Below are 25,161 nucleotides of genomic sequence, written 5' to 3' on the forward strand. Positions count from 1 at the left end.
TTATTACAATACTGAAAGCTGAAGATTTTCACTTCCTCACAAACGTAATAAGTCCCTGCGATCTAATAGTTATTACATTTGTCAGAAATCGCGAATTAAGTTTGTAGTCGGCAGCTGCTATTACGTTTGTGGGATAATTGCATTAAAAGCTGCAGATTTTTATTACGTTTGTGCTTTATTATGTTTGTGGGCGGCTGTGGCTCAGTTGTTAGAGCGGGTTGCCCACAGATCGGAGGGTTGGTGGTTCTATCCCTGACCATGGCAGCCTACATGTCGAAGTATCCTTGAGCAAGTTACTGAACCCCAAATTGCTCCCGATGTGCTGTGTTCATCGGTGTGAGAATGAATTCCCAATGGTGGCAGGAGGCACTGTTTAGGGTAGCCTCTGCCACCAGTATGAATGTGAGTGTGAACGGGTGAATGAGCACAGTCTGTAATGTAAAGTGCTTTGAGTGGTCGCAAAGCGACTACAAAAGCTTTTCAAACCCACCTGTGGCAGAACAGCAGAAACCAAGGTTATTATAGTTAACGAAATAACGAAAACTAGAATTGAAAATACATTTTCGTTAACTGAAATGAAAATAAAAACGAGTTTTTTAAAAACAATAACTAGCTGAAACTGTATTTTGTGGTTACAAAACTAACTAAACTAACAAACTAAAACTATAATTATAGTGAAAATGTCCTTGTTTTTTGTCTTTGTCAACTTTTTCATACATAAATCATGAAATCTATTTCATCTATCTGGTTTTATGACTTAATAAACTTATTGGGGCTGAGATGGATCAGACAAAGGAAACAAAGGAAACATTTATTGTGACCTTATTGAATCTCGCACCCAACAAATACCCCATTACAAAAAAACTAAAACTAACAATAAAACTAATAAAAACTAAACTAAAACTAAGCATTTTCCAAAAAATAAAAACTAATTAAAACTAGCAAACTCACTCTAAAAAATGAATTTGAAAACAAAAAATAAACAACAAAAATTAAAACTAAAACTAAGGAAAAATCCAAAACTATTATAACCTTGGCAGACATGTGACCAAAGGTTCATCCCACTCACCTTCCCCTATAGACAAACTTCATGGGCTCCACAGCGAGCGCCGTGGCGACGATGTCGTCTGCGTTGTGCTGACGGCCTCCGACCACCATCAGACCGTCCATCTTTCCCGCCACAAAGATCAGACCTCCAGGCCCGATGAAGCCCAGCAGGCCGGTCCTGGTGAAGGGGAACTCACTGATGGGAGCTCCGTTGTTGGTCACAGGGAACACCTGAGTGGGACACGAGGCCAGGTAAGGTTTGTCATTTAAACAAACATATTAATAAATGAAATCCCTGTAGAGCCTGATAATGTAATAACCCCGATAATGTAATAAAAATCTGCACTTGAGTCCATTGTAAATGTAATAAAATCTGATAATGTAATAACTTCCAGATAATGTAATAAAGTGCATTTCCCAATAATGTAATACACTTTTTACCAATAATGTGATAAAGTATAACATTAATGGGAGGTTATTACATTATCAGGTTAGCCTTCATTTCGCAAGTCCTGATTATGTAATAATTCCCCAATATTGTAATAATTTAACAGCAGACCACCCATTACTTGGGTTCAAGTGGTGATACTGTGTAGGAACTCTAGCTCAAGAGCTCTAGCGCCACCAACAGGTCAAAGTTGAATGTTTATTAACTTTTGACCCGTTCATCCGTTTTTCACAAACAAGGTATCCATGACACACGAATGCATTCAACAGCTTCTTGAAATCTAAAGGTGCTTGTGTTATACTTTATTACATTATTGGTAAAAAGTGTATTACATTATTGGGAAATGCACTTTATTACATTATCGGGAAGTTATTACATTATCAGGTTTTATTACATTTTCAGGTTCTACAATCCCTCACACACTCACCTCAAAGGTGTTCTTGGTCATACCGGCCAGACCGTAGTACGAGGTTCCCGTGGCGACAGTACAAACACACAACTCTCCGATCTCGTCTGTTTTACAGAGCTGAGGGACGCCTTCAGGCCTCACCACACACATCATCCCTACACAGAGAGAGAAAGAAACACTGAGGTTATATTAAGAAGAAACTATAACAGAGATTCATGTAGTTTTACTTTATTTAGCAAAGCAAATTGCAAAGCAGGTAATTCGTTTTTAACTGCAACATGTAAGTACATATTTTAAGATCCCAGGTGCAGCTCCTTTACTTCATTAAAATCATCAGTAACAAAGAGGGAATATACTCCCTTACTAATATATGTACTGTTTTTATGTAATAAATGATGCCAGTCAAATGTTCAAATGTTTTTAGATGCGTTCCAAATATAAAATAAGGTCAGAAGTAAGGATAGAATAATATATAGATTGAAAAGGATAAAAAAGAAGACAAGTATGAAGAATAAAGGGGAGAAAACCAAAAGACAGAATAAAAAAAGGGAATTATCAGAGAAAAAAAGAAAAGAATGGTACAGGTTGAGTAAATCCTTAAATTTTCAACGTCGCTTTCTTCAACTCATCAACATTAATCAATATTTTGGAGATTTTTTATGAGATTTTTACCCAACAGCACTCACGTTTATCTTATACGAAATGTAAACTATGATTCTACAAAGTAATAAGTAACTCCAGCTATCCAGTATTCTACCAGATTAATCATAATAGTAAATGTCTCTGAGAAGTAGTGTAGGTAAAGCAAAAATTCTCCTAGAAAATCTAATTCTCCTATCAAGCAAAAGGACCTCCAACTATTCTGCCCTACAAAGTCTAACTGCAGTAACTCAAAGAGTAAAACTGAAAAAAACTGCTTTAAAAGTTTTTTTTAAACATTTTTTAACCGGCCAGCCAAATGGGTTATATGTAGATAAGTGATATGACACTTATTTCCACATGTTTTGATGATGTAATTTTTATGCTCAAAAATCATGACGATTTATTTGACCTTTGACCCCAAAAACATAGTTACTTCACTCTGGTTTTGCATCGTAAACTGCAACTGTAAAAGGTTCTAATAGTAATGCATATACAGAGTGCAGTAACTACAATGTTGTTGTCTTCTTTCAGCTTTTATATTTTGTTTTCAGTGAATAAACATTTTCAAATTGATTTTGTTATCAGTGTATTTAAAAGTGTTTAACAACTCTATTCAAAGATTTGTGTATTTTAGACTTTAGTCTTAATATAATTTTATCTCACTTTTTTACTTCATAGATAATAATTTCCCTTTCAAATAAACGTATAATTTCTATTAGTTTTATGTTTAAACTAGTATATATATCCAAAGCAGACTGTGGTAAGTGCAATTCCTGCTTGGTTTTGAGTTGGATTTTGTGGTTTTTATATAATTATTTCTCTGAAATAAAGCAAAATTGAAATCTAAAACTTTGTCACAAGATAAAACAGACATCAAGGAGTTCATTTTTAGTTAAAACTAAATTTCGACCAAAACTGTAGTTACTGCAGTTAGACTTTGTAGGGCAGTATAAAGAACTTGAGTATGTGCAGCATCTGTCTCACCTCCGGGCATGACGCTGCCGACGTCCTGCAGCGTGAGGACCGACAGCTTCTCCTCCGAGTCGACCCGGATCACGCCGTGACTCAGACCCTGCATGGACAACACGCCGCGACCAGGAGGGGTGGTGCCCTCCTCGATGGGCCTGCAGGAGAGGAGCCAATCAGAGGAGAGGGAGGGACATTTAGAACTTCTATGTTTGTGATAAAAAACATTTAGATCCTAGTTTTTTAAAAAGATTTTCAAAGTACGGGGAAACATTTTTGGGGAAGTGTGATCATTTTGTTTAATGAATAACAAAAAAGTATTCTCAGTGATTACTACATCTTTCTGTTTTGTGTTTTAAAATTAGAATCTGATCCCTGAAGTAGAGACCAAAAATGATCAAATGTACTTATTTAAAAAATAATCAGATTTTCATCATCATAAGAGAGTAAATGCTCCAATTTTATGCATACATCTTAAAATATATAAAAAACATTTTAACATAAAAACACTTATTTTACGTCCTTATTGCCTGCAAACACTTAACTTACATCTCGTCAATAAATAGCGTCCCGCTCTCATTTTAACCCAATAAAACTCCTAAATTCACAGTTTTGTGGTTTTTAAACACTAAACTTACAACCTTTCCACCTCTTTCATCATCTACACTGTAGTTCAAACCACATTACAGTAAAACCAGGGCGGGTTCTATTCATGTGCAGGCTGTAATTAATGCTTTATGCTCTTAATTATGACACTATAAACAACCTGTGTATGTGTGTGTTTTGAATGTGTGTATGTGTGTGTTTGTGCCACACACGGGCTAATAAATAGCAGTCTGCCTCAGCGGGGGTGGTAGTAATGAACTCACTTTATTTTCAGAGGAGCTGCTTCCAAATTCATGAAAAAAAATTGTGTGCGTGCGTGCGTGTGTTTATGTGTTTGTGTGTGTGTGTTGTGTGTGTGTGTTTGTATTTGTGTGTGTGTTCCTGTGTATGTGTGTACATATGCATGTGTGTGTGTGTTTGTGTGTGTGTGTGTGTGTGTGTGTGTGTGTGTGTTTATGTGTTTGTGTGTGTGTGTTGTGTGTGTGTGTTTGTATTTGTGTGCGTGTTCCTGTGTATGTGTGTACATATGCATGTGTGTGTGTGTGTACATACGCATGTGTGTGTGTGTGTGTGTTTGTGTGTTTGTGTGTGTGTGTGTGTGTGTGTGTGTGTGTTCCTGTGTATGTGTGTACATATGCATGTGTTTGTGTGTGTGTGTGTGTGTGTGTGTGTGTACATATGCATGTGTTTGTGTGTGTGTGTGCGCGTGCGTGTGTGTGTGTGTACCTCCTCAAAGCTACAGTCAGGGCCTCGGGGGAGCTGGCGCAGGGACATATGACCTCCGGCTTCAAACCTTTAGTCTGGAAGACGTTGAGGAAGGCGTCACAGGATGAGATCGACCCTGAGAGACACAATTTATAAAGAGTCAGTGATTCTTTCCACACAGCTTACAGCAGAAGGCTCATTCCTGGATATTAGTTACTGTTTTGATTATAGTTGCGATGTCTTCATGTGATCTACAACCCAGATTCCAAAATAAGTTGGGACGTTGTCTGAGACACAAACAAAAAATATTAAATTGAATAATAATTAAATAAAACAAACTCTTTTAGGGCTGAACTTCAGAATTACAAATTTTGTTTACAGATTTTGTTTATTTTAATGTGTGTGAACCAAGGTTAAAGGAGTTTTGGATTTTTCATTAGCTTTAATTTCGTTGTGAATTTTTGTTTTCAAATTCAGTTAGTATTAATTCGTTTTTAGAGTGAGTTTGCTAGTTTTATTTTATTTTTTATTTTTTGAAAATGCTTAGTTTTAGTTTTTTTGCAATGGGCTATGTGTCGGTGTGAGATTCAAAGAGGTCATAATAAATTTAGCCTTTATTTCCTTTAGTTTATCCTCATCATCTCTATCCAGTCTCAATAAACATATTTACCATGTGGTCCTGCATGTTCACTAACAAGCAGATATTTAGTTGGAACTAAATAAATACATTTCAAATCAACCAAAAAGGATTATACAGTGTTTAATACTTGATATGTATTCTGCGGTGGAGCGCAGCCGCTGCTGGATTTTCAGCGCCGCCGCCAAAAAATGTGCTTTGTAATATCATGGTTGAATTGAAGACTTTCACTTGCACACAGTGAGAGAACAACACCCAAAGTTTACAGAGTGTTGTCCCGGCGACACTTTTACCATAATAACTAAACGTTTTGCGCTATCCGAAAAATCCCAATGTTTTCTGACAGCTGTAGTTAGTTTTGTAACCACATAATACAGTTTCAGTTAGTTATCTTCTTTTTTTTTTTAAACTCTCATTTTTATTTTTATTTTAGTTAAAGAAATTGTTTTTTCAATTCTAGTTTCCGTTATTTCGTTAGTTTTCTATAACTATAATAACCTATATGTGAACTGAACTGAGTTTGCTCATGTGAAGTGTAAACTTGCACACTGGCTATTTACTGGAATGTGAAAAAAAACATTTAACTGCCATTACAGAATGCTGGAGCGCGTCTTTTACCAGGCAAAAAGAAACGTGAACACATAACCCCAGTTCTGGCCTCTCTGCACTGGCTTCCTGTCCGTTTCAGAATAGATTTTAAGATCCTGATGTTTGTTTTTAAAATTTTAAAGGGATTGGCTCCAGCGTATTTGACTGAACTCATACAGGTTTACAGACCGACCAGAGCTCTGAGCTCTGCAAATGAGTCTACCTGGATGTGCCTAAATGCTAAAAACTAAAGGCGATCGCTCTTTTGCAGTGGCTGCCCCGAAGCTGTGGAACAGTTTACCGCTGCATATCCGGTCATCAAAGACTTTGGACATTTTTAAATCTTCTCTTAAAACTCATTTTTTCTCCCAGGCTTTAGAACCTGTGTGAGAAGACAGTTGTTTCTGTATATTGTATTGTACATCTCATGCCATATATTATTAGATGAAATTGTCTTTTATTTTTTATTTGTGAGTTTATTGTTATTCAATTATTTATTTTTTTATTTTTTTATTATTTTATTTATTTATTTTTTTAAAGATCATTTTTGGGCATTTTTACTTTTATTGAAAGTGATAGATAGAAAGGGGGAGACAGAGGGAGAACATGCGGCAAAGGGACCTCAGGCCAGATTCGAACCCGGGTCCGCCGCAGGAAGGTGAGCCACCGGGACGCCCATTGTTATTCAATTATGTATCTTGTATTGGATTGGATAAGGTGCTCTAGAAATAAACGTGACCTTGACCTTGACCATTAAATGTGGGGTTGAATACACATCCTCAGTGCAACCGTAACATTGTAGAGAGAGTTCTTACAGGGGTTGGAGCCGTCAGCCACCACCAGCATACGCAGGGAGCTCAGGTTGATGTCTCTCTGCTCGCGGTGAGCCACCAGAGCCCAGTGCATGTCCCGCGACTTCACACACGCCACCTTAGCTGCACACAAAACACACACCAACAGCACACATGTCTTTAAAACACATGTAATGACTACTGAGTCATGGTTATGATAAACTCCCCAGTGTAACAACACTGTCAAAAAAGATAAACAATAGCTACTCAATAAAATTGAGGCAACAGATTCCACGCAATATTATTAATTAAATCTTACTACGTTACAAGTTGAGTTAATAACAACTTAACAGGAAGTGACTGTCAATTAAATGATTATATTTAATGTGGTCAAAATAAGTTGACCACATTAGTTGAGAAAAAAATCTCAAATTAACGGTAGAAAAAAAGTTACAAATTTGTGAGAAAAAAATCTCATATTCATGGTAAAAAAAGTTACAAATTTGTGAAAAAAAAAAATCTCAAATTTGTGACCAAAAAATCATGGTAAATCAAATAAATGGTAAAAAAGTTGACGAGATTAAAGTGGCAAATATATACGAGAGAAAAAAATTTGCAGATTTATGAGATTTAAAGTGGTGAATAAAGTGAAATAAGTAGATTCTATCTCAAACATTTTTATATTAAAGATACTTAAACAACTGCCTCAAAACCAAGGACGCATTAATATTTAATACATTTTATCAAATATATTAAGTAAAATGAAATGACTACAGAATAATTTATTACAGTGAACTGTGTTATTTTTTGTGATCAGAATCAATCAATCAAACTTAATTTGTGATGCTGACGACTGTCAAGTCGATAATAAAACAGAACAAGAAAAAAATAATAAAAAAGACAAAAAAACGATATTAAAAGACAAAAACTGGCTGCAGCTGTTAAACTGTTGGGTTATATTTTATTAAATAGAATTAAACCAAGGAAGTTTCTTATATTTTGTTCTCTGATGTTTGTAAAAGAAGAAAAACAATAACAATTAAATACATACATACAATACTTGTCTGTACAATCAAACATAACTAATGACATCTTTCTGTTTTGTGCTTTAAAACTTTCAGGTTTACCCTTAAAATCTAATCTGCTCGATTAAAATGTAAAATATAAAACTGCAGAAAAGGGGAATGTTTTGGCAGCAGGTCAGGATTTCTAGATGTGAAACTGAGACATTTCCAGTATTGTTTGCACAGAGTTTGGTGTTGACTTGTTTACCTTTGTACTGGCAGACTTTCTGGATCCAGGACACGGGGTTGACCTTCATGAGGGCGTAGGGAATACTGATGACATGCATCATATTCATGACACTCTGACAGAGAGAGAGAGGCAGAAAACAATCAAGAATGAGAGGGGTGTCAAAAGAGATTACAGCTTAAATTAAAGATCCATAGACTGAGAAAAAGTTACTGCAGAAGTCACCAAACAAAACCAAAAGTTGCAAGAAGCTTTGTTGACAAAACAGGACTTTTTATGATGTATTTAAATAAAAAACATAATAAGTCAGTTAAATTATCTTATTAAAACGTTCATTCATCATTTAAAAGGCTGTGACAGTAAAGGAGTTTGTCTTACAGTCAGGACGGCGTGCCACAGTCCAACGTCCTTCTTGAAGTCTAATACATTCACTATGGTCTCAGCTGGAGGACGGGACAGAGAGATGAGAGCCACAGTCAGGGAGACAACACCAGTATCTGACGTGTAAGAGTGTGTGTGTGTGTGTGGCTGTGTTTTTGTGTGTGTTTGTGTCTATGTGTCGGTATGTGTGTCAATGTATGTGTGGTGTCTGTGTTTGTCTGTTTGTGTGTAGCAATGTGTGTGTGTCTGTGCTTGTGTGTGTGTGTGTGTGTGTGTGTGTGTGTGTGTGTGTGTGTGTGTGTGTGCTTGTGTGTGTGTGTGTGTGTTTGTGTGTGTCTGCATGTGTATCATGTGTCTGTGTGTGTGTGCCTCTGTGTGTGTGAGTGTGTGTGTGTCAATGTGTGTGTGTGTGTGTGTGTCTGTTTGTGTGTAGCTGTGTGTGCCTCCGTGTTTGTTTGTGTGTGTTTTTGTGTGTGTGTCTCTGTGTGTGTGTGTGTGTGTGTATATGTTTGTGTGTGTGTGTGTGTGTGTGTTACCTTCTGTGTATGCGCAGGACTGTGTGATAGCCTGGCAGTGTGTGAGCATGGCTATCCTCATCACCGTCACACCGAGGACGCTGCCGTCCTTACAGGTCTTATACTGTAGACAGAAAGAGAAAGACAAAAATTCACAAAACACCAGCAGATAAAGTATATAAAGTAGTTCAAATGAGTGCTACCTTTAAAATAAACACACAAATGCATCAATAATTATAATCCAATAATATAATCAGGCCCCAGAATTGCACAGTAAAAAATCTTAGATCCCACAGTGGATTTTTAGACTAGTTTTTTGCAAAAACCTCAACATTTCTCAAAGCAAAGCTGCATTAAAAATAATGTACATGATAACTTAATTTAGTTATTCACATATTTATTGCATTGTTTATATTTATTAAACTAATTCTATTTAAAATGTAGGGAAATCTCACAAAAATTCCACTGTATGTGTGTTTTAAACTTATTTATTGCATGCTAATTAGTCAATCAAGGGTTCTGGTGTGTCTGTGAAAATATGTGATTACCCAATCATAAAATCTGTCTAATATTCAGCCCTGATTCCAAATATGTTGGGACGCTGTGACATAAATAACAAATGCATCAAATTCAGAAAATCGAAAATTTGATTATTAAATATCTCGTCTTGTACTTTATTTAATTGACAGTAGGTTGAAAAGGAAATTGTAAATCAATGCATTCTGTTTTTTTTCAGCGTTCCAACTTTGGAAATTGTACTAAAATTGGTGAATTTTGGTGCCAATACTTTGTATTTTTGCTTTGTGTTGTCAGAGTCAAAATACTGTCTTTGTGAAAATAATATCTCAGCTGTCAGTTGACTGTGCGACTACAAAAACATAAAGTCATCTTGAGACTTTGTGATAACAAAATTAATATATTTTTGAGGCCCTGAATCAGACGTAGAAATGTTGATTGATGTATTTCTTTTTCTCTTCACTTCCCAAAACCAATTTGACGGTGATGGATGAGATCTGCTCACTCTGAAAAACTCATATCTGACAAATGACTGCTGGGATGAAAACAAAGGACATTACGTTCTGCTATTATGAGTTATGAATCATGCCGAGACATTAACCAAAAAAGTGAGTGTGACTGAAAGAAATAAAAGAGTCACTGTAATTTCATCTGTCTCAGCTGTCGGGGACGCTGTTAAAATAAAAAAGTCAATCGTTTTTCAATCATCCCTCCCTTTCATCATTTTCCTTTCGGCCTTTTTTAATTCCAGCTGAAACACCGGAGACATTTCACCTTGCTGCTCGTGCAACCGCCGCTGCTCAAAGGTGTGTCAGGTAAATTCTAATCAATCTGACGAGATGATAGCATCGATCAGCAGCCAGCAGGGAAACAGTGAAACATCCACTCAGCTGCAGCCGTTCCAATCCCAAAGACATGTAGCACCATTGATTTCCATTCACAACACAATAATGAGTGAAACCACACGAGTGGAAATGTTTTGGTGCCTCAGAGAAGACATGCTTCATTCAGTGTGTGTGTGTGTGTGTGTGTGTGTGTGTGTGTGTGTGTGTGTTACCTCGATGTAGGCAGTGTCCTGGTTGGCGTCCTTGATATGTGGGAACCAGTCTCTGGGAGGTTTGGAGAGGTGTTTGGACTCGGTGACGAACCACAGCAGCTTGGGCCAGCCTGGACACACAGGGACACAAAACAAACATCCTCATGTCTCCACGTGTGGAAAAGGTTTGTGACAAGGTTTGAACTTGGAGACTTAAAGTCCGGGCAAAGCAATTATACACAGGGGGCTGCAAAAGTTGATACACAGCAAGGTTATTATAGTTAACAAAAACTAACGAAATAACAAAAACTAGAATTGAAAAAACATTTTCGTTAACTGAGATAAAAGTAGATAAAATAGTTTTTTCTTAAAAAAGATAAATAACTGAAACTGTATTTTGTGGTTACAAAACTAACTAAAATATAGTGAAAATGTCCTTCATTTTCGTCTTTGTCAACTTTTTTCATACGTAAACCTTTTTGGTTGATATGAAATCTATTTCATCTATCTGGTTTTATGACTTAATAAACTTATTGGGGCTGAGATGGATCAGACAAAAGAAATAAAGGAACATTTATTGTGACTTTTTTTTTTAAATCTGGCACCCAACAAATACCCCATTACAAAAAAGCTAAAATTAAAACTAATAAAAACTAAACTAAAACGAAGCATTTTCCCCAAAAAATAAAATAATTAAAAGTAACTGAATTTGAAAAAAAAAAAAATCACAACAAAATTGAAAAACTAAAACTAAGGAAAAATCGAAAACTATTATAACCTTCATACACAGTAATGAAAAACAAAATGTGCGCACACAGTATTTTATTGATTTTAAAAACATATCAATAATAAACATATCCTGTAAAATGTTTAAACAGTTTCACATTCTTGCACCACTAATAAAATACTGGTAATACTGGAATAATTCCACACCGCAGAAAAATGTGTTCGTTAGTTATTGGTTGGTTAAGGGTTAACTCTATAATTACCAAGGTTATAATAGTTTTGTATTTTTCATTAGTTTTAGTTTTAACCTGTTGTGAATTTTTGTTTTCAAATCCAGTTAGTTTTAATTAGTTTTTAGAGTGACTTTGCTAGTTTTAGTTTTTTTGTAATGGGCTATGTGTTTGGTGCCAGATTCAAAGAGGTCATAATAAATTTTGCCTTTATTTCCTTTAGTTTATCCATCTCTATCCAGTCTCAGTAAACATATTTACCATGTGTTCCTGCATGTTCACTAACCAGCAGCTATTTAGTTGGAGCTAAATAAATACATTTCATATCAACCAAAAAGGATTATACAGTGTTTCCCCTACATGTATTCTGCGGCTGTGTGCTGCCGCTGCTGGATTTTCGGCACCGCTGCAAAAAAAAGTGCTTTGTAATATGATGGTTGAATTGAAGACTTTCATTTGCAAACATTGCTTATTAGTAATAAGTAAGGAAGTTGTTGTAATTGAGTTATGATCTTAATATGCTTTATTTTGTATGGACTTTCTAAGTCTCTACATACCGATGAAGGAAACCATTGAAACGGCAAATAGCCACCTTCTCCCGACCTTTGACGTGACTGGTGGCTCCTTTTAGATGATTGGATGACTGCTGGATTCCACTGGGTGCGTAACGGCTGCAGATCCGTCGTCGGAGCCGTTACGCACCCATTATAATCAATGTGTGAGATTCCACCGACTGCAGATCCGCTGCGTAATGAGTCCGACAACGCAGGGCCATCCGACAGCCCTCGCAACACTTGCGCAGAGCTTCTATTTTTGTCGGACGACGGAGCACTACGCATAAATTCAGCACAGAGCAGATCGTTCCGGACAGGAAGTCTTGCACAGACACAAAATAAAACACCGGTATATTTTCAAAATAAAATACCTCGGGTTTGCTAACGAGGTCGGCCGGCTCGTTAACAAGCCGGCCGACCTCGTTAGCGCTCGTTAAGACGGAGTCGCTGGATTTGTCTCCAGTCATTAACGAGGAGATGTTGATTATCTTCCAGTTATATCAATTGATTAGGCGTGAATTCGCGAGATCTCGTGCGTCCTCGGGACTCTGCTGTCCGCAACAGCTCCGACACAGACGGATCCGGTGGGTGTTGACGGACTGCGTAGATACGCCCCTGTCGGAGTCGTTACGCATCCAGTGGAATCCAGGCGTGAGGATTGGTAGATTGTAATGTCAATCATTACTCTACAAAGTGGCTCACTGGTAGACTAACATTGGCGCAAAGTATGATAAGCATAAAGAATATTAAGATCATAACTCATATACAACAACTTCCTTACTTACTACTACACAGCAAAAAAGCCAACTTGTATTTTTTGGCCTAACACAGTGATTTAAGTTGGTAAAACTTGGAAATATAAATGATTGACATTTAGGGCAATTATGTAAGTTAGCACAACAAAGGAAGCCAGTTGTGTCAACTCAAAAACAAGTTTGTGAGTTGTTGTTACTTATATCTTTAAGTTGGGGTTCAAAACAAGGGACACTAGTTCTGCTAACTCTTATTTCTTTGTTGTGAAATGCGGGAAAGCGGTGAAATTCATTAGCGAAAGCTAGCGGCTAACTGATACTAGCGGCTAACAGATGCTAGCGGCGCTGCTTGTTACAGCTACAAGAGTAGCCATTAGCGTATCAATGCTAACTCAACATTGTGGTCGCATTAGCTGATATTTCATAGCGTCGTTACAATCGTGCCAATTCAGCACATTGCAGAAGTTAGCAGAAGTAAGGATTAAAAGTTATTACAATGTAAAATTATAAGTTAGTACAACTTACAGTTGAGTTGACCCAAATCTGAATTCAGAGTTGAGCAAACACAAAAACAAAACTTAAAATATTTAGTTTAATTGTCCAACTTAAAATTTTATCGAAGTTTGTTGCCTTGAAATTTTGAGTTCACCCAACTTTTCTTTTTTTGCAGTGTAATAAGCAATAATTCTGAGGTTATTGAGGGAAAACTCTTAGTTAATGTCTTACTGGTTGTATAATAAGGCCATGCAGAATAAGGCATTAATAACTACTTAATAATGACTAATTAAGAGCCAATATGTTACTTATTTGCATGCTAATAAGCAACTAATTAATGCTGAATATGTGTTCCCTAATATAAAGTGTTACCGAAATGTTATTAGTGTTTTTTTTGTCGAGTGGACACCTGAAACACATGAAGCACCTTCATTAATTAAGTTATTCTTCTTTTAATAAAGACTATTACTATGATACCAGTGTGTTGTGTTGACATGCTGCTCCGTTCTCACAGTTAACATGGCAGAACAACGTGTGCATGTAAAATCCTGAGTACGTGGAGGCTGTTAATGTCTGAATTAATGCTGCACGAGTCTGTGAGACAGAAGAAACAATCAGCCATGTGAATGAGATGAGTTTAAAGCCTGCTGATCAATAGGAGGAGCACTCAAGCCTAATGAGAGAGAGACACACACGCACGCACACTCCTCAATCCATACTGAGTGAGGAGCAGTAAATCTGGCGGCATCATGTTGCTATTTATACATCCATTACTGAAAAGCAAACAGTCGTTATTAATCACGAGGATTCTCTCTCTCTCTCTCTCTCTCTCTCTGTTGGAGTTAATGTCTCTCTATTCTCCATTCATCATGTGTCTCCTTCTCTCTTGCTTCTTGTCGGCTGCTTCCCCATCGATTTGTAAAACCGCCTCGCTGCCTCTCTCTCTTTCTATTTCTACTCTCTCTCTCTCTCTCTGTCTGTATGTCTCTCTATCATCCTGTCATCCTTTAATCAGCCTCACTGTCTGCTGCCATCAGCCTAAATACAAATATCCTTTGACCTCTGACCTCTCCACTGTGTATGTGGTGTCCTTTTTTAGTTTTCCACAAGTGTTTACTGTATTATTAATGTTTTAACTGTATTGTAACGGTATTTATTGCCTGTATATATGCAGTTTTATAAAGTTATGATTGTATTTTATTGGGATTTTAAATGTTGCCCTCATGTATTTATTCTCTAATGTAAAACACTTTCCTGTGTTTGAATTTCCTGTGTTTGAAATGTTCAATACAAATAAACCTAACATGGTCAATGTTACGATTTTAAAATTGTATTATTTTCCCAGACATACATTGAGCTTTTTCGGGAAATTTCATGCTTTTTATTGTTGTTTTTTTGTGTATGTTGCCAAAAAACTGCGATTGCACAAACTTAACCACAAGAAATTTTTTTTTTTTTTTTTAAATTTAGTGACATATTTTTTAAAACAAATGCTAGATTTTGTAGTAATGCATTAAAGTTTTACAATTATTCTTACAAGTGCACAAATTTTTCAGTGAAAAAACACAACACCAACTAAACAGAATTGTTTTCTAGCAGCTCCTCTTTTGTTTGTAATATATCTGTGTACAACCATGTTCATAGTCCTGACCTGAGAACACTTTGTTACATGCAGATATTTCGGAGTGTTGTTTTGACATTTAAACTGTTCTTGGATCGTTACTTGTCGCTCACTTGTTGAACTCGACTGTGCACGCTCGATTTGGCCACTTGTTGAACCCCTTGCATAAGTGGCTGCAGGTGAAAATTAGAAAATTTGATGTTTACTGATATAAAAGCATTCTAATGTTGGAGTTTGGTAGTCAGCTCTGACAGCGGCTTCCTGAAAGTGATAATAAGGTGTTCGTGTTTGAGTTGACATGATCTTCTTCTTTAAACTTACTCACATGAACAAACATGCTAAAAATCCCAGATTCCCACAGGAAAATGAATTTGATCCTGGCAAGAATTCCAATTAATAGTGGGTTTTCAATTCTTGATATTTAACTCTAGTGCCCGGGGCTGTAAAATTTTGTGTATTCATAACTGTCACGTTAGAGTTCACAGTCAGGTGCTCGCAGCCGCACACAGAATACACAGTATGAAGACCGATAAACATAATGTCAACCCAAAGTTAACAAGAGTGAGTTCCACCCAGAAACTTTTGGCTGTATGCCGTTGGCAACATGTGCAGAAGTTAGCACAACAAGATTGGTGTCTGAGTCAGACACAGTACAGTGAGCAAATAAAACACCAGAGCTGGAAGATCATCAGTAGGTCAGCTACAAAGCACAGAGAGTGTGATAGTGTGTCAGAAATGCAGCAAGAGGATTTGTTCTCTCTTTAATTTTTGCACTACTGAGTAATGAAAAATAAACCCCAAAAAACTGATCCTGCATTTGTTGTTGTTATTCAGGACCCATCAAGCACCATACATACACACACTCCAAACTGGTATGTGCACAGGTGTGATGGTTGGCTGTGTGTGTGTGTGTGTGTGTGTGTGTGTGTGTGTGTGTGTGTGTTTTCTTGTACTTCCTACATAGTGAGGACCAGAACACGTTTTTAACCAACAGAGTGAGGACATTTTTGAGAAGTGAGGACATTTTGGCCGGTCCTCACTTCTTTAAAGGCTTTTTTGAGGGTTCAGACTTTGTTTTAGTGTTTAGGTTTACAATTAGGTTTATGTTAGGGTTAGGGTTGGGCATTTAGTTGTGATGGTGAAGATTAGGGTAAGGGGCTAGGGAATCCACTATTCCAACAAGGGTCCTCACAAAGATAGAAGTACAAGGATGTGTGTGTGTGTGTGTGTGTGTGTGTGTGTGTGTGTGTGTGCGCGTGCGTGCGTGCGTGTTCTTGTACTTCCTACATAGTGAGGACCGGAACACATTTTTAACTAACAGAGTGAGGACATTTTTGCAAGGTGAGGACATCTTGGCCGGTCCTCATTTCTTTAAAGGCTTTTTTGAGATTTCAGACTTTGTTTTAGTGTTAAGGTTACAATTAGGTTTATGTTAGGGTTAGGGTTGGGCATTTATTTGTTCGTGGAGGTTAGGTTAAGAGTTAGGGTAAGGGGCTAGGGAACAAGGTTATTATAGTTAACGAAAATTAAACAAAATAACCAAAACTAGAATTGAAAAAACATTTTCATTAACTGAAATAGAAATAAAAATGAGAGTTAAAAAAAAAAAAAAATAACTAACTGAAACTGTTTTGTGTAGTTACAAAACTAACTAAAACTAACAAAAGTTAGTTAGTTTTCGTTTTTGTCTTCGTCAGCTTTTTTCATACATAATGAAGATGGATAAGAAAAAGGAAATAAAGGCAAAATTTACTGTCACCTCTTTTAATCTCCCACCCAACAAATATCCCATTACAAAAAACTAAAACTAACACTAAAACTAATAAAAACTAAACTAAAACTAGCAAACTTACTCTAAAAACTAATTAAAACTAACTGAATTTGAAAACAAAAATTCACAACCCAATTAAAACTAAAACTAATGAAAAATTCAAAACTATTATAACTTTGCAAGGGAATTCACTGTTCCAATGAGGGCCCTCACAAAGACAGAAGTACAAGAATGTGTGTGTGTGTGTGTGTGTGTGTGTGTGTGTGTGTGTGTGTGAGACCTTTGAACTGAGGGATCTCTCCAGTGGGACCCTTAGGTAAGCCTTTATGGCAGGCGTCGCTGGTCAGAGCCACCGTCACTCCACAGCTCCCCAGCAGGAAGCCGATCTGCTGACTGCCGGCGTCCTGCCACAGACGGAGACATCACATGTGATTAATCACCTGAAACGGATTCTGACCAATCAATGATCTTCCTAATCCTGCTCAGCTCCTCGGTTTCATTAGAAGTGGTGGTCGGGTTAAGGATAGTTCTGACTGGCAGCTGAATCATCAGTACAACTGTTCTGCTGGTTCTTGATAAATCAAATCAAAATCAAATCAAAATGACTTTTTTAGCCCCCGAGGGGAAATTCAGTTAGTCTGTTAGCTCTTCTGTAGATTATTGAAGAATTAGACAGCCTTAGACATAATGGCTGTTTGATATATTTTGAGGGGACAGTAAATTTACACTGTTATATAAGCTCTACACTGAATACTTTACATTGTGTCAAAGTGTCATTACTTCAGTGGTGTCCCATGAAAAGACAAAATAAAATATTTGCAACAATGTGAGGGGTGTACTCACTTTTGTGAGATACTGTAGCCTCATTTTGTATAATTTGTCAGTCGTATTCTATTCTATTTCCTTTATTTTCAGAAAATAAACAAGTAAACTTCACTATATACATCCAGAGAGAACAATAATAGTAAATAAAAAACATTTAGTCTCAGCTCAATGTTACTTTAGCGCCTTTTTTTCTTTCATTTTGCTCTTTTCATTTATTTATTATAGCATTTGTATATTTATATACTCAAATGATGTATATTTTATTCTTTCCTAACTTTATAAATGTGTTTGAAGCCTCACTCAGACCTCCTCTGACTCTGACACACTCCTGATTCCTCCCAGACGGCGTCTCAGCGGCTCCAAACTGTGACTCAAACAAACCTACAACAACAACAGCAGCAGCAGAGAAGTTTCATTGCGACATTTGGCTCTGATTACACGTCAGCAGAGCTCGCCGTCCTCTGCGCTGCACCGTGACTCACCACGGCGCCTTGTGATGACTCATGTTTTTAATACAATCCCTCGGTGAAGAATTAGCTCCATTGACTGGTGTGAATTAGCGCCGCTCGGCTCTGCTGCGTGTCCTTTTCATAACTCAGTAATGCCGTTTGACGTGAAGAAAAAGAAGAAAAAGGCAACAAAAACTTTGACTGCATGAGGTCCAAGTGTTGACTCAAAGAACTGAAACAGACTTCATCTCTTTTTCTCTTTCCCTCACTTATTATCATCACCTTTAATATAAATGTTTCTTCTTCTGATGAATAACATAATAAAGGTGACAAGCTATGTTTCCTGCTAAAGCTATTCTCATTTTATTCAGCCTTATACGAACAAAATGTTCGGTCGTCAGAAAGAAATACAAACATTTAGCACACATAAAGTAAACTAAGAAGCTGGATTTTACATTTTATGGCACCCACTCTGCCCTACAAAGCCTAACTGCAGTAACTACATTTTGGTCAAAATTGAGTTATTACTAAAAATGAACTCCTTGATGTCTTGATGTTTTATCTTGTGACAAAGTTTTAGATTTCAATTTTGCTTTATTTCATATGAATAATTGCATAAAAACCACAAAATCCAACTCTAAACCAAGCAGTATATGCACTTACCACAATCTGCTTTGGATATTTCTACTAATTTAACATAAAAATAATAGAAATTATACATTTATTTGAAAGGAAAATTGTAGATAGTGATGAAGTAAAAAAAGTGAGATAAAATGATATTAAGATTAAAATATAACATTTCTTTATAATATTAAGTCTGAAATACACAAATCTTTGAATAGAGTTGTTAAACACTTTTAAATACACTTCTAACAAAATCAATTTGAAAATATTTATTGACTGAAAACAAAATAAAAGCTGAAAGAAGACAACAACATTGTTGTTACTGCACTCTGTTTATCATTACTATTAGAACCTTTTACAGTAATGCAGTAACTACATTTTTGGGGTCAAAGGTCAAATAAATCATCATGATTTTTTAGCATAAAAATTACATCATCAGCACATGTAGAAATAAGTGTCATGTCACTTAACTACATATAACTAATTTGGCTGGCCAGTTAAAAAACGTTAAAGCAGTTTTTCTCAGTTTTGCGTAGTTACTGCAGTTTACACAGTCTACATGACTTTTAAAGTCTTCAGTTTGTAGCGCTGATCCCACTACACGATTTCTGTTTTATAATCTGGAAGTATTTGTGGCTTGCACATGAGTGGTCTTTCTGAGGGTGGCAGTCATAACCCAGAATCACATTATACCAGGGTATTAAAATCAACAGTTACCATACCATGGACAATTGCTGTCTATGGTATTGGAAAAAAAAAGATTTATTTTCAAAAGAGAGACTTTTTACTTGGGATGGCACAATGCCCCTTTTTCAGGTCTGATACCAAAATGGCAAACTAAAATATCTGCCGATACCAATACGATACCGTCTTTTTCCCTCAAACAACCAAGCTGTCCATGTGACACATTTACATTTAGTCATTTAGCAGACGCTTTTATCTGAAGCAACTTACAGGAAAAAAGGGAAACAATCAAGGTATAGTGCAATAAGAGCCATTAGTGCAGCAATAAGTGCTAGTGAGGATTCTTTAAGGAGTAGAATTGTGGTGTGGTGCTAGGAGAGAAGATGCTCTCTGAAGAGCTGAAGGTCTTCAGGAGGTTTTTAAAGGTAGAGAGGGACGCCCCTGCTCTGGTAGGAACTGGTAGTGTGTTCCACCAGCGGGGAACAAGAAGTGCAAAGAGTCTGGATTGCCTTGGACCAACGGGGGGCAGAGCCAGGCGCCGCTCATTGGAAGAGCGCAGCTGTCGTGAGGTAGCATATGTCTGAATCAGGGCGTTCAGGTAGGTAGGCGCAGTACCGGAGACAACTTTGTAGGCAGCATTAGAGATCTGAATTTGATGCGGGCTGCAACAGGTAGCCAGTGGAACTGGATGAGCAGCAGTGTGACATGTGACCTTTTTGGCTGGTTGTAGACCAGGAGCGTTCTGGATCATCTGAAGGGGTTTCACTGTTCAGGCTGGCAGGCCCGTCAGGAGGGTTTACAGTAGTCAAGTTTAGAGATGACGACAGCTTGTGTCAAGAGTTGAGTGGCTTGTTGAGTTAGGTAAGGTCTGATGTTGTAAAGTGCAAAGCGGCATGACCGGGTAACAGAGGTGACATGACTGGAAAAGGTGAATTGGTCATCAATCACCACCCCTAAGTTTCTCACCACCCTGGTGGGGGCAAGACACAGGGAGTCAGTTTTGATGTTGATGTCGTGGTGTATTGTAGGTTTAGCAGGGAGGACCAGCAGGTCAGTTTTTGAGAGGTTCAGCTGGAGGTGATGTGCCTTCATGTTGATGTCAGAGAGGCAGTCAGAGACCCGCACAGAGACCAAGGGGTCATTGGGAGGAAATGACAGATAGAGCTGAGTGTCATCTGCATAGCAGTGATAGGAAAAGCAGCACACATGCTGCCCTGTACGGCAGGTCGCCCACATTTCAGTGAAGCATCTACATAATAGTTTAGGTTTATGGATCGAATTATACTTTTTTTCTCTAAAATCCGATCCAGTGATTTTGGCCAATCAGTCCGATACCGATGCTAAATACAAGATCAGTGCTTTCCTACTTTTCACACAAACTTCCATTAAAAAAAAATTGGTAATAAAGCTGTGGTTCAACCAATCAAGGCAGCTGAAGAAGCAAGTGAACACAGTTGTTTGTGCGCTGATTTGCAGCAAAAAACAAAGGAGGAAAAGAACTGTGGAGGTGAGGATAAAAAAAAAAAAAAAAATTGTCAACACATGCAGGTAGCTGTCTGCTCCTGAGTTTCAGTATTTGGTCTTACCTTTCTGGTCAGTGGTACTTCGATTGGCACAGGGACGACTTCGGCCAGCAGGCAGCCGTAAAACGCCGTCATGAAGGCAGCGGGGTCGTTGTTGGGGAAGACCAGCGCCACCTACAGGCAGAAGAGACAGGAGAGACGACTTGTTGAGTTGTGATATTGTTACACAGGGAACAGTTCATCTGTGTCTCTGCATTTTACGCCTACTTCAAAATGTATTTAAATGTACAAACAGTAAAAGAACAACCCTCAGAATGTGTAGGTGAGTCTTTGTATACCTGCTACCCATGTTTTGAGTCATTTATTTTGATTTTTTCACTTAGTTGTTACCTATCTGTACCAACACAGAAACACTTTTGAATTTCTCTACAGAATAAAAGAGGCAAAGTAGCAAAGAAATCACAAATATGCCAAATAATTTAAAACAAAACAAAACTGTGTGTGTGTGTGTGTGTGTGTGTGTGTGTGTGTTGTTGTACTTCCTACATAGTGAGGACCGGAACATGTTTTTAACCAACAGAGTGAGGACATTTTTGCAAAGTGAGGACATTTTGGCCGGTCCTCACTTCTTTAAAGGCCTTTTTTGAGATTTCAGACTTTGTTTAAGGGTTAAAGGTTACATGATAATGATAATTAACTGAAACTGTATTGTGTGGTGACAAAACTAACTAAAATTATAGTGAAAATGTCCTTCATTTTCATCTTTGTCAACTTTTTTCATACAAAGTGAAGATGGATAAGACAAAAGAAATAAAGGCAAAATTTACTGTGACCTTTTTATCTCCCACCCAACAAATACTTCATTACAAAAAAACTAAAACTAATAAAAACTAAACTAAAACTAAAGCATTTAAAAAAAAAAAAACTAAACTAAAACTAGCAAACTCACTCTAAAAACTCATTAAAATTTACTGAATTTGAAAACAAAAATTCACAATGAAATTAATCCAAACTATTATAACCTTGCAAGGGAATTCACTGTTCCAATGAGGGTCCTCACAAAGATAGAAGTACAAGAATGTGTGTGTGTGTGTGTGTGTGTGTGTGTTGAAGGATAATCGCTAATATGAACTGCCATGAGTTTAGCTAAAGCTGAGTTCTATCAAAGAAGAACAGCTAAATCTTTCAGGGGGCATCTGTTCAATGTCTCTGACTGATTGTCTCTAAATCCTTTACCTCCTAACTTCCTTTTTCTACTTTTGTATTGTTTTCTACTAAATTCAAGCCTCACGCTGTTTCACATGTTTTCATTTCTCTCCAGTATCTCTGCCTCTCTCTGTTTATCTTCCTCTCTGTTTCAGCTCATTTCACTTCAGCTCAAAATGTTTTACCGGCACACTGAGGTCAAGATAAGATGCTAAAACTGTTATATAACAGCAGCAAATATGACAACAAACCTCCGGATGCAAAGAAAAGAAAACCAGAACTATAAAGTGTGAAAGTGGGTAAATAAACATACTGAATTTTAAAGAAAGAGAATGGGTGCAACATCTTTTCTTTCACTTTTTTGGTACATCTAAACTACACATTACAAATGCACCTATTCCCCGCATGCATGGTTTGCTGCTCTTTGTATTAATGCATATGCAATGTGACAATGTGGCGCTCAGAAGTCTTCAAAAAAATGTAATGCAAGGGAGCATTTCCTGCAGCAAATAAGCAAATAGAAGAATACATGTTTTATAATCTCCATAATAACTTTTCTGAATCAGCTGATGCTTAGACATGCAACAAGTGGAAAAATACGAATCATTCAACTTACAAAAATACTGCAAAAATACTACCTCTATGAAGTTTATAATTTTCAATTTTGTTGATATTATGATCAAATGATTGAGATTAATCATTATTATTTTTTGGAGAATAGAAATATTTTAAATTCAGCTGCTCATTCTGCACATTTCACTGCATTTTTCCTTGTTGGTGAACCATATCCACGCTATGAAACATTTTGTTTTTCTGCAGCAGGTTTCTATCTTTCATCTTACACCCAGAACAAAACAGCATCCAGCACGTTTCTACAACGTCACAGCAGAGTTGATCTCCAGCGGGGGCTCGCCAAAGTTTACAATGGTAAAAATGTGGGTCCCTCAAGAAAAATGTTGGGAATCACTTTTCACACATCAAATACTGTTTAGATTGAAAAAGTTAGTTTTAAATTCTACTTTTAACCTTTTATCACAATTCTTACATTTAAAATAACACAAATGTGGAAAAAAGATGAATACTTATCGATAAAATAACCAGATAAACATAGACAAAATGTAATATTTGCTGCCTTTTGGATAATGATCATCAAATATTTCATGAAAAACGACATGAAAATCAAAACAAACACCAGTAACCAGGCTCATTTCCCTTGAACTTTTTTCCCACATAAAATGACTTGTGATTCTTCAAATAACAACTCTTGCATCATTTCTTAGAGTTCTTTAATCTTTTCCCAGTAAAACCTCAAGACACGTTCAAATAAAAACCACAGTGTAATTCCTCAGTGTGCAACTTATTATAACTTCAGTAAAACTGAGAGCAGTTTGTGCTAACAGCAGAGTTTATCTCCAGCGTGGCCATGTTGGAAATAATAATATGATGATATGATGATAACGGTGAACCCCAGCTTAAGTGCTGCTAAATAGCTTCCATATACAGTACTGGGCTGGGCTGGGCTGGGCATGTGTGTGTGTGTGTGTGTGTGTGTGCATTCATTCAGAATTAAGAGCTGCATTTGTGTATTCAAGGAGTACAAAGTGGATATTTCCATTTAAACTTTATTAGGGATGCCAGGAAAGCTTAGAAAGTAATCACATTTTAGATTTTTAACAGGATCTAGCTTTATTTTTGGTGACGTTTTAAATGAGACATGTAGAATAAAGTGATTTCAACAGATATACCAAACATTTTAAGCTTCATTTTTGTCACTTTTTCCAAATTAAAACTTTTGTCACCTATGATCTCATTGACTCAACAGTAATGCCTGTTTTTACAGCAGAGTTTATCTCCAGCGTGGCCATGTTGGATCCAGTTTGGCTCCAGTTGCATGTCGTGATGATAACGGTGAACCCCAGCTTAAGTGCTGCTAAATAGCTTCCATATACAGTACTGGGCTGGGCGTGTGTGTGTGTGTGGTTGAAGCTATAAGCTGAGTGCACCTGAGCGAATGAGAGCGGCGTAATGATGCTTTAACAGGACTAATGTTGACATGTGCAGGTCTCAATGGAGCCGTTCAGGTTTCATCTGTAGATGATACCACAGAGAGTGGAGGGAATTATTCTGTGTGTGCACCAGGCTGCAGAGACTCAACTCTTTCATATTTTATGAACGCAGACACATAGGTCAGGTTGAATTTTCTATTATAATGCCTGGATTTTATTTAAAGAAACAGATTGAATTATTGCTTTCCATCTGGTTTTTATGTCACCATGAGGCCAAAATGTTTTGTAATATCAGATCGCAAAAGTTTACAATGGTTAAAATGTGGATGCCTCAAGAAAAAGGTTGGGAATTACTGCTCTAGTGTTATAATTTACAGTAAGTGTTTCTAATTTGTTCCAGTAGCAATAGAGAACACTGATCACAAACAGAAAACTTAACTGATTGTGCAGTAGCTAATCTGATTTATTGAAGAAATTAAAAAGGAACAAGAATTTCATAAAATGCAGCGTAAATAGTGTTTAGATTGAAAAACTTAGTTTTCAATTCTACTTTTAACTTTTTATCTTTATTTAGACCTTTTTAGAACACAATTCTATCATTAAAAATAACACAAATGTAGAAAAAAGATGAATACTTATTGATAAAAAAACAGATAGGAGTAAGAAAAGTGTTTTCAAGGATTATGTAGAGTCGAAAAAATGTAATATTTGCTGCCTTTTGGATAATGATCATCAAATATTTCACGAAAAATGACATGAAAATCAAAACAAACACCAGTAACCAGGCTCATTTCTCTTAAACTTTTTTCCCCACATAAAATGACTTGTGATTCTTCAAATAATAACTCTTGCATCATTTCTTAGAGTTATTAAATCTCTTCCCAGTAAAATCCTCGAGACACGTTCAACTAAAAACCACAGTGTAATTTCTCAGTGTGCAACTTATTATAACTTCAGTAAAACTGTGAAAAAGACCAGTTTGTGCTTCACACTGAGTGGGAAGAAAGAGGAGTTGTGCAGTGATTAAAACACACACACCCTTCCGGCTGAGATACATAAAAAATAACACACACACACACTGGCACGGTGCCAGCCTTTTCTACGGCCAAACGGGAAATCAAGCTTAAAATAAAGATGAAAGAGGGACAAGAAACGGA

The 25,161-nt window shown here is 36.9% G+C and overlaps 1 protein-coding gene across 1 annotated transcript in view; it reads right to left on the minus strand.

The window, feature by feature from the left end:
- The window catches only part of LOC131980484 (disco-interacting protein 2 homolog C), a 282,249-nt gene that overhangs the window by 46,975 nt on the left and 210,113 nt on the right, over positions 1–25,161 (minus strand). The window contains exons 10-20 of the mRNA XM_059344729.1: positions 20,856–20,966; positions 16,968–17,091; positions 10,560–10,669; positions 9,008–9,110; positions 8,469–8,533; positions 8,112–8,205; positions 6,864–6,983; positions 4,845–4,959; positions 3,531–3,670; positions 1,923–2,059; positions 1,070–1,278 (exon numbers count right to left, since the gene is read on the minus strand). Coding sequence (XP_059200712.1) covers positions 1,070–1,278; positions 1,923–2,059; positions 3,531–3,670; positions 4,845–4,959; positions 6,864–6,983; positions 8,112–8,205; positions 8,469–8,533; positions 9,008–9,110; positions 10,560–10,669; positions 16,968–17,091; positions 20,856–20,966 — 1,328 coding nt within the window. The remainder of the gene's footprint in view (positions 1–1,069; positions 1,279–1,922; positions 2,060–3,530; positions 3,671–4,844; positions 4,960–6,863; positions 6,984–8,111; positions 8,206–8,468; positions 8,534–9,007; positions 9,111–10,559; positions 10,670–16,967; positions 17,092–20,855; positions 20,967–25,161) is intronic.

This window comes from Centropristis striata, chromosome 11 (assembly GCF_030273125.1).
Source record: "Centropristis striata isolate RG_2023a ecotype Rhode Island chromosome 11, C.striata_1.0, whole genome shotgun sequence".
Lineage (NCBI taxonomy): Eukaryota > Metazoa > Chordata > Actinopteri > Perciformes > Serranidae > Centropristis > Centropristis striata.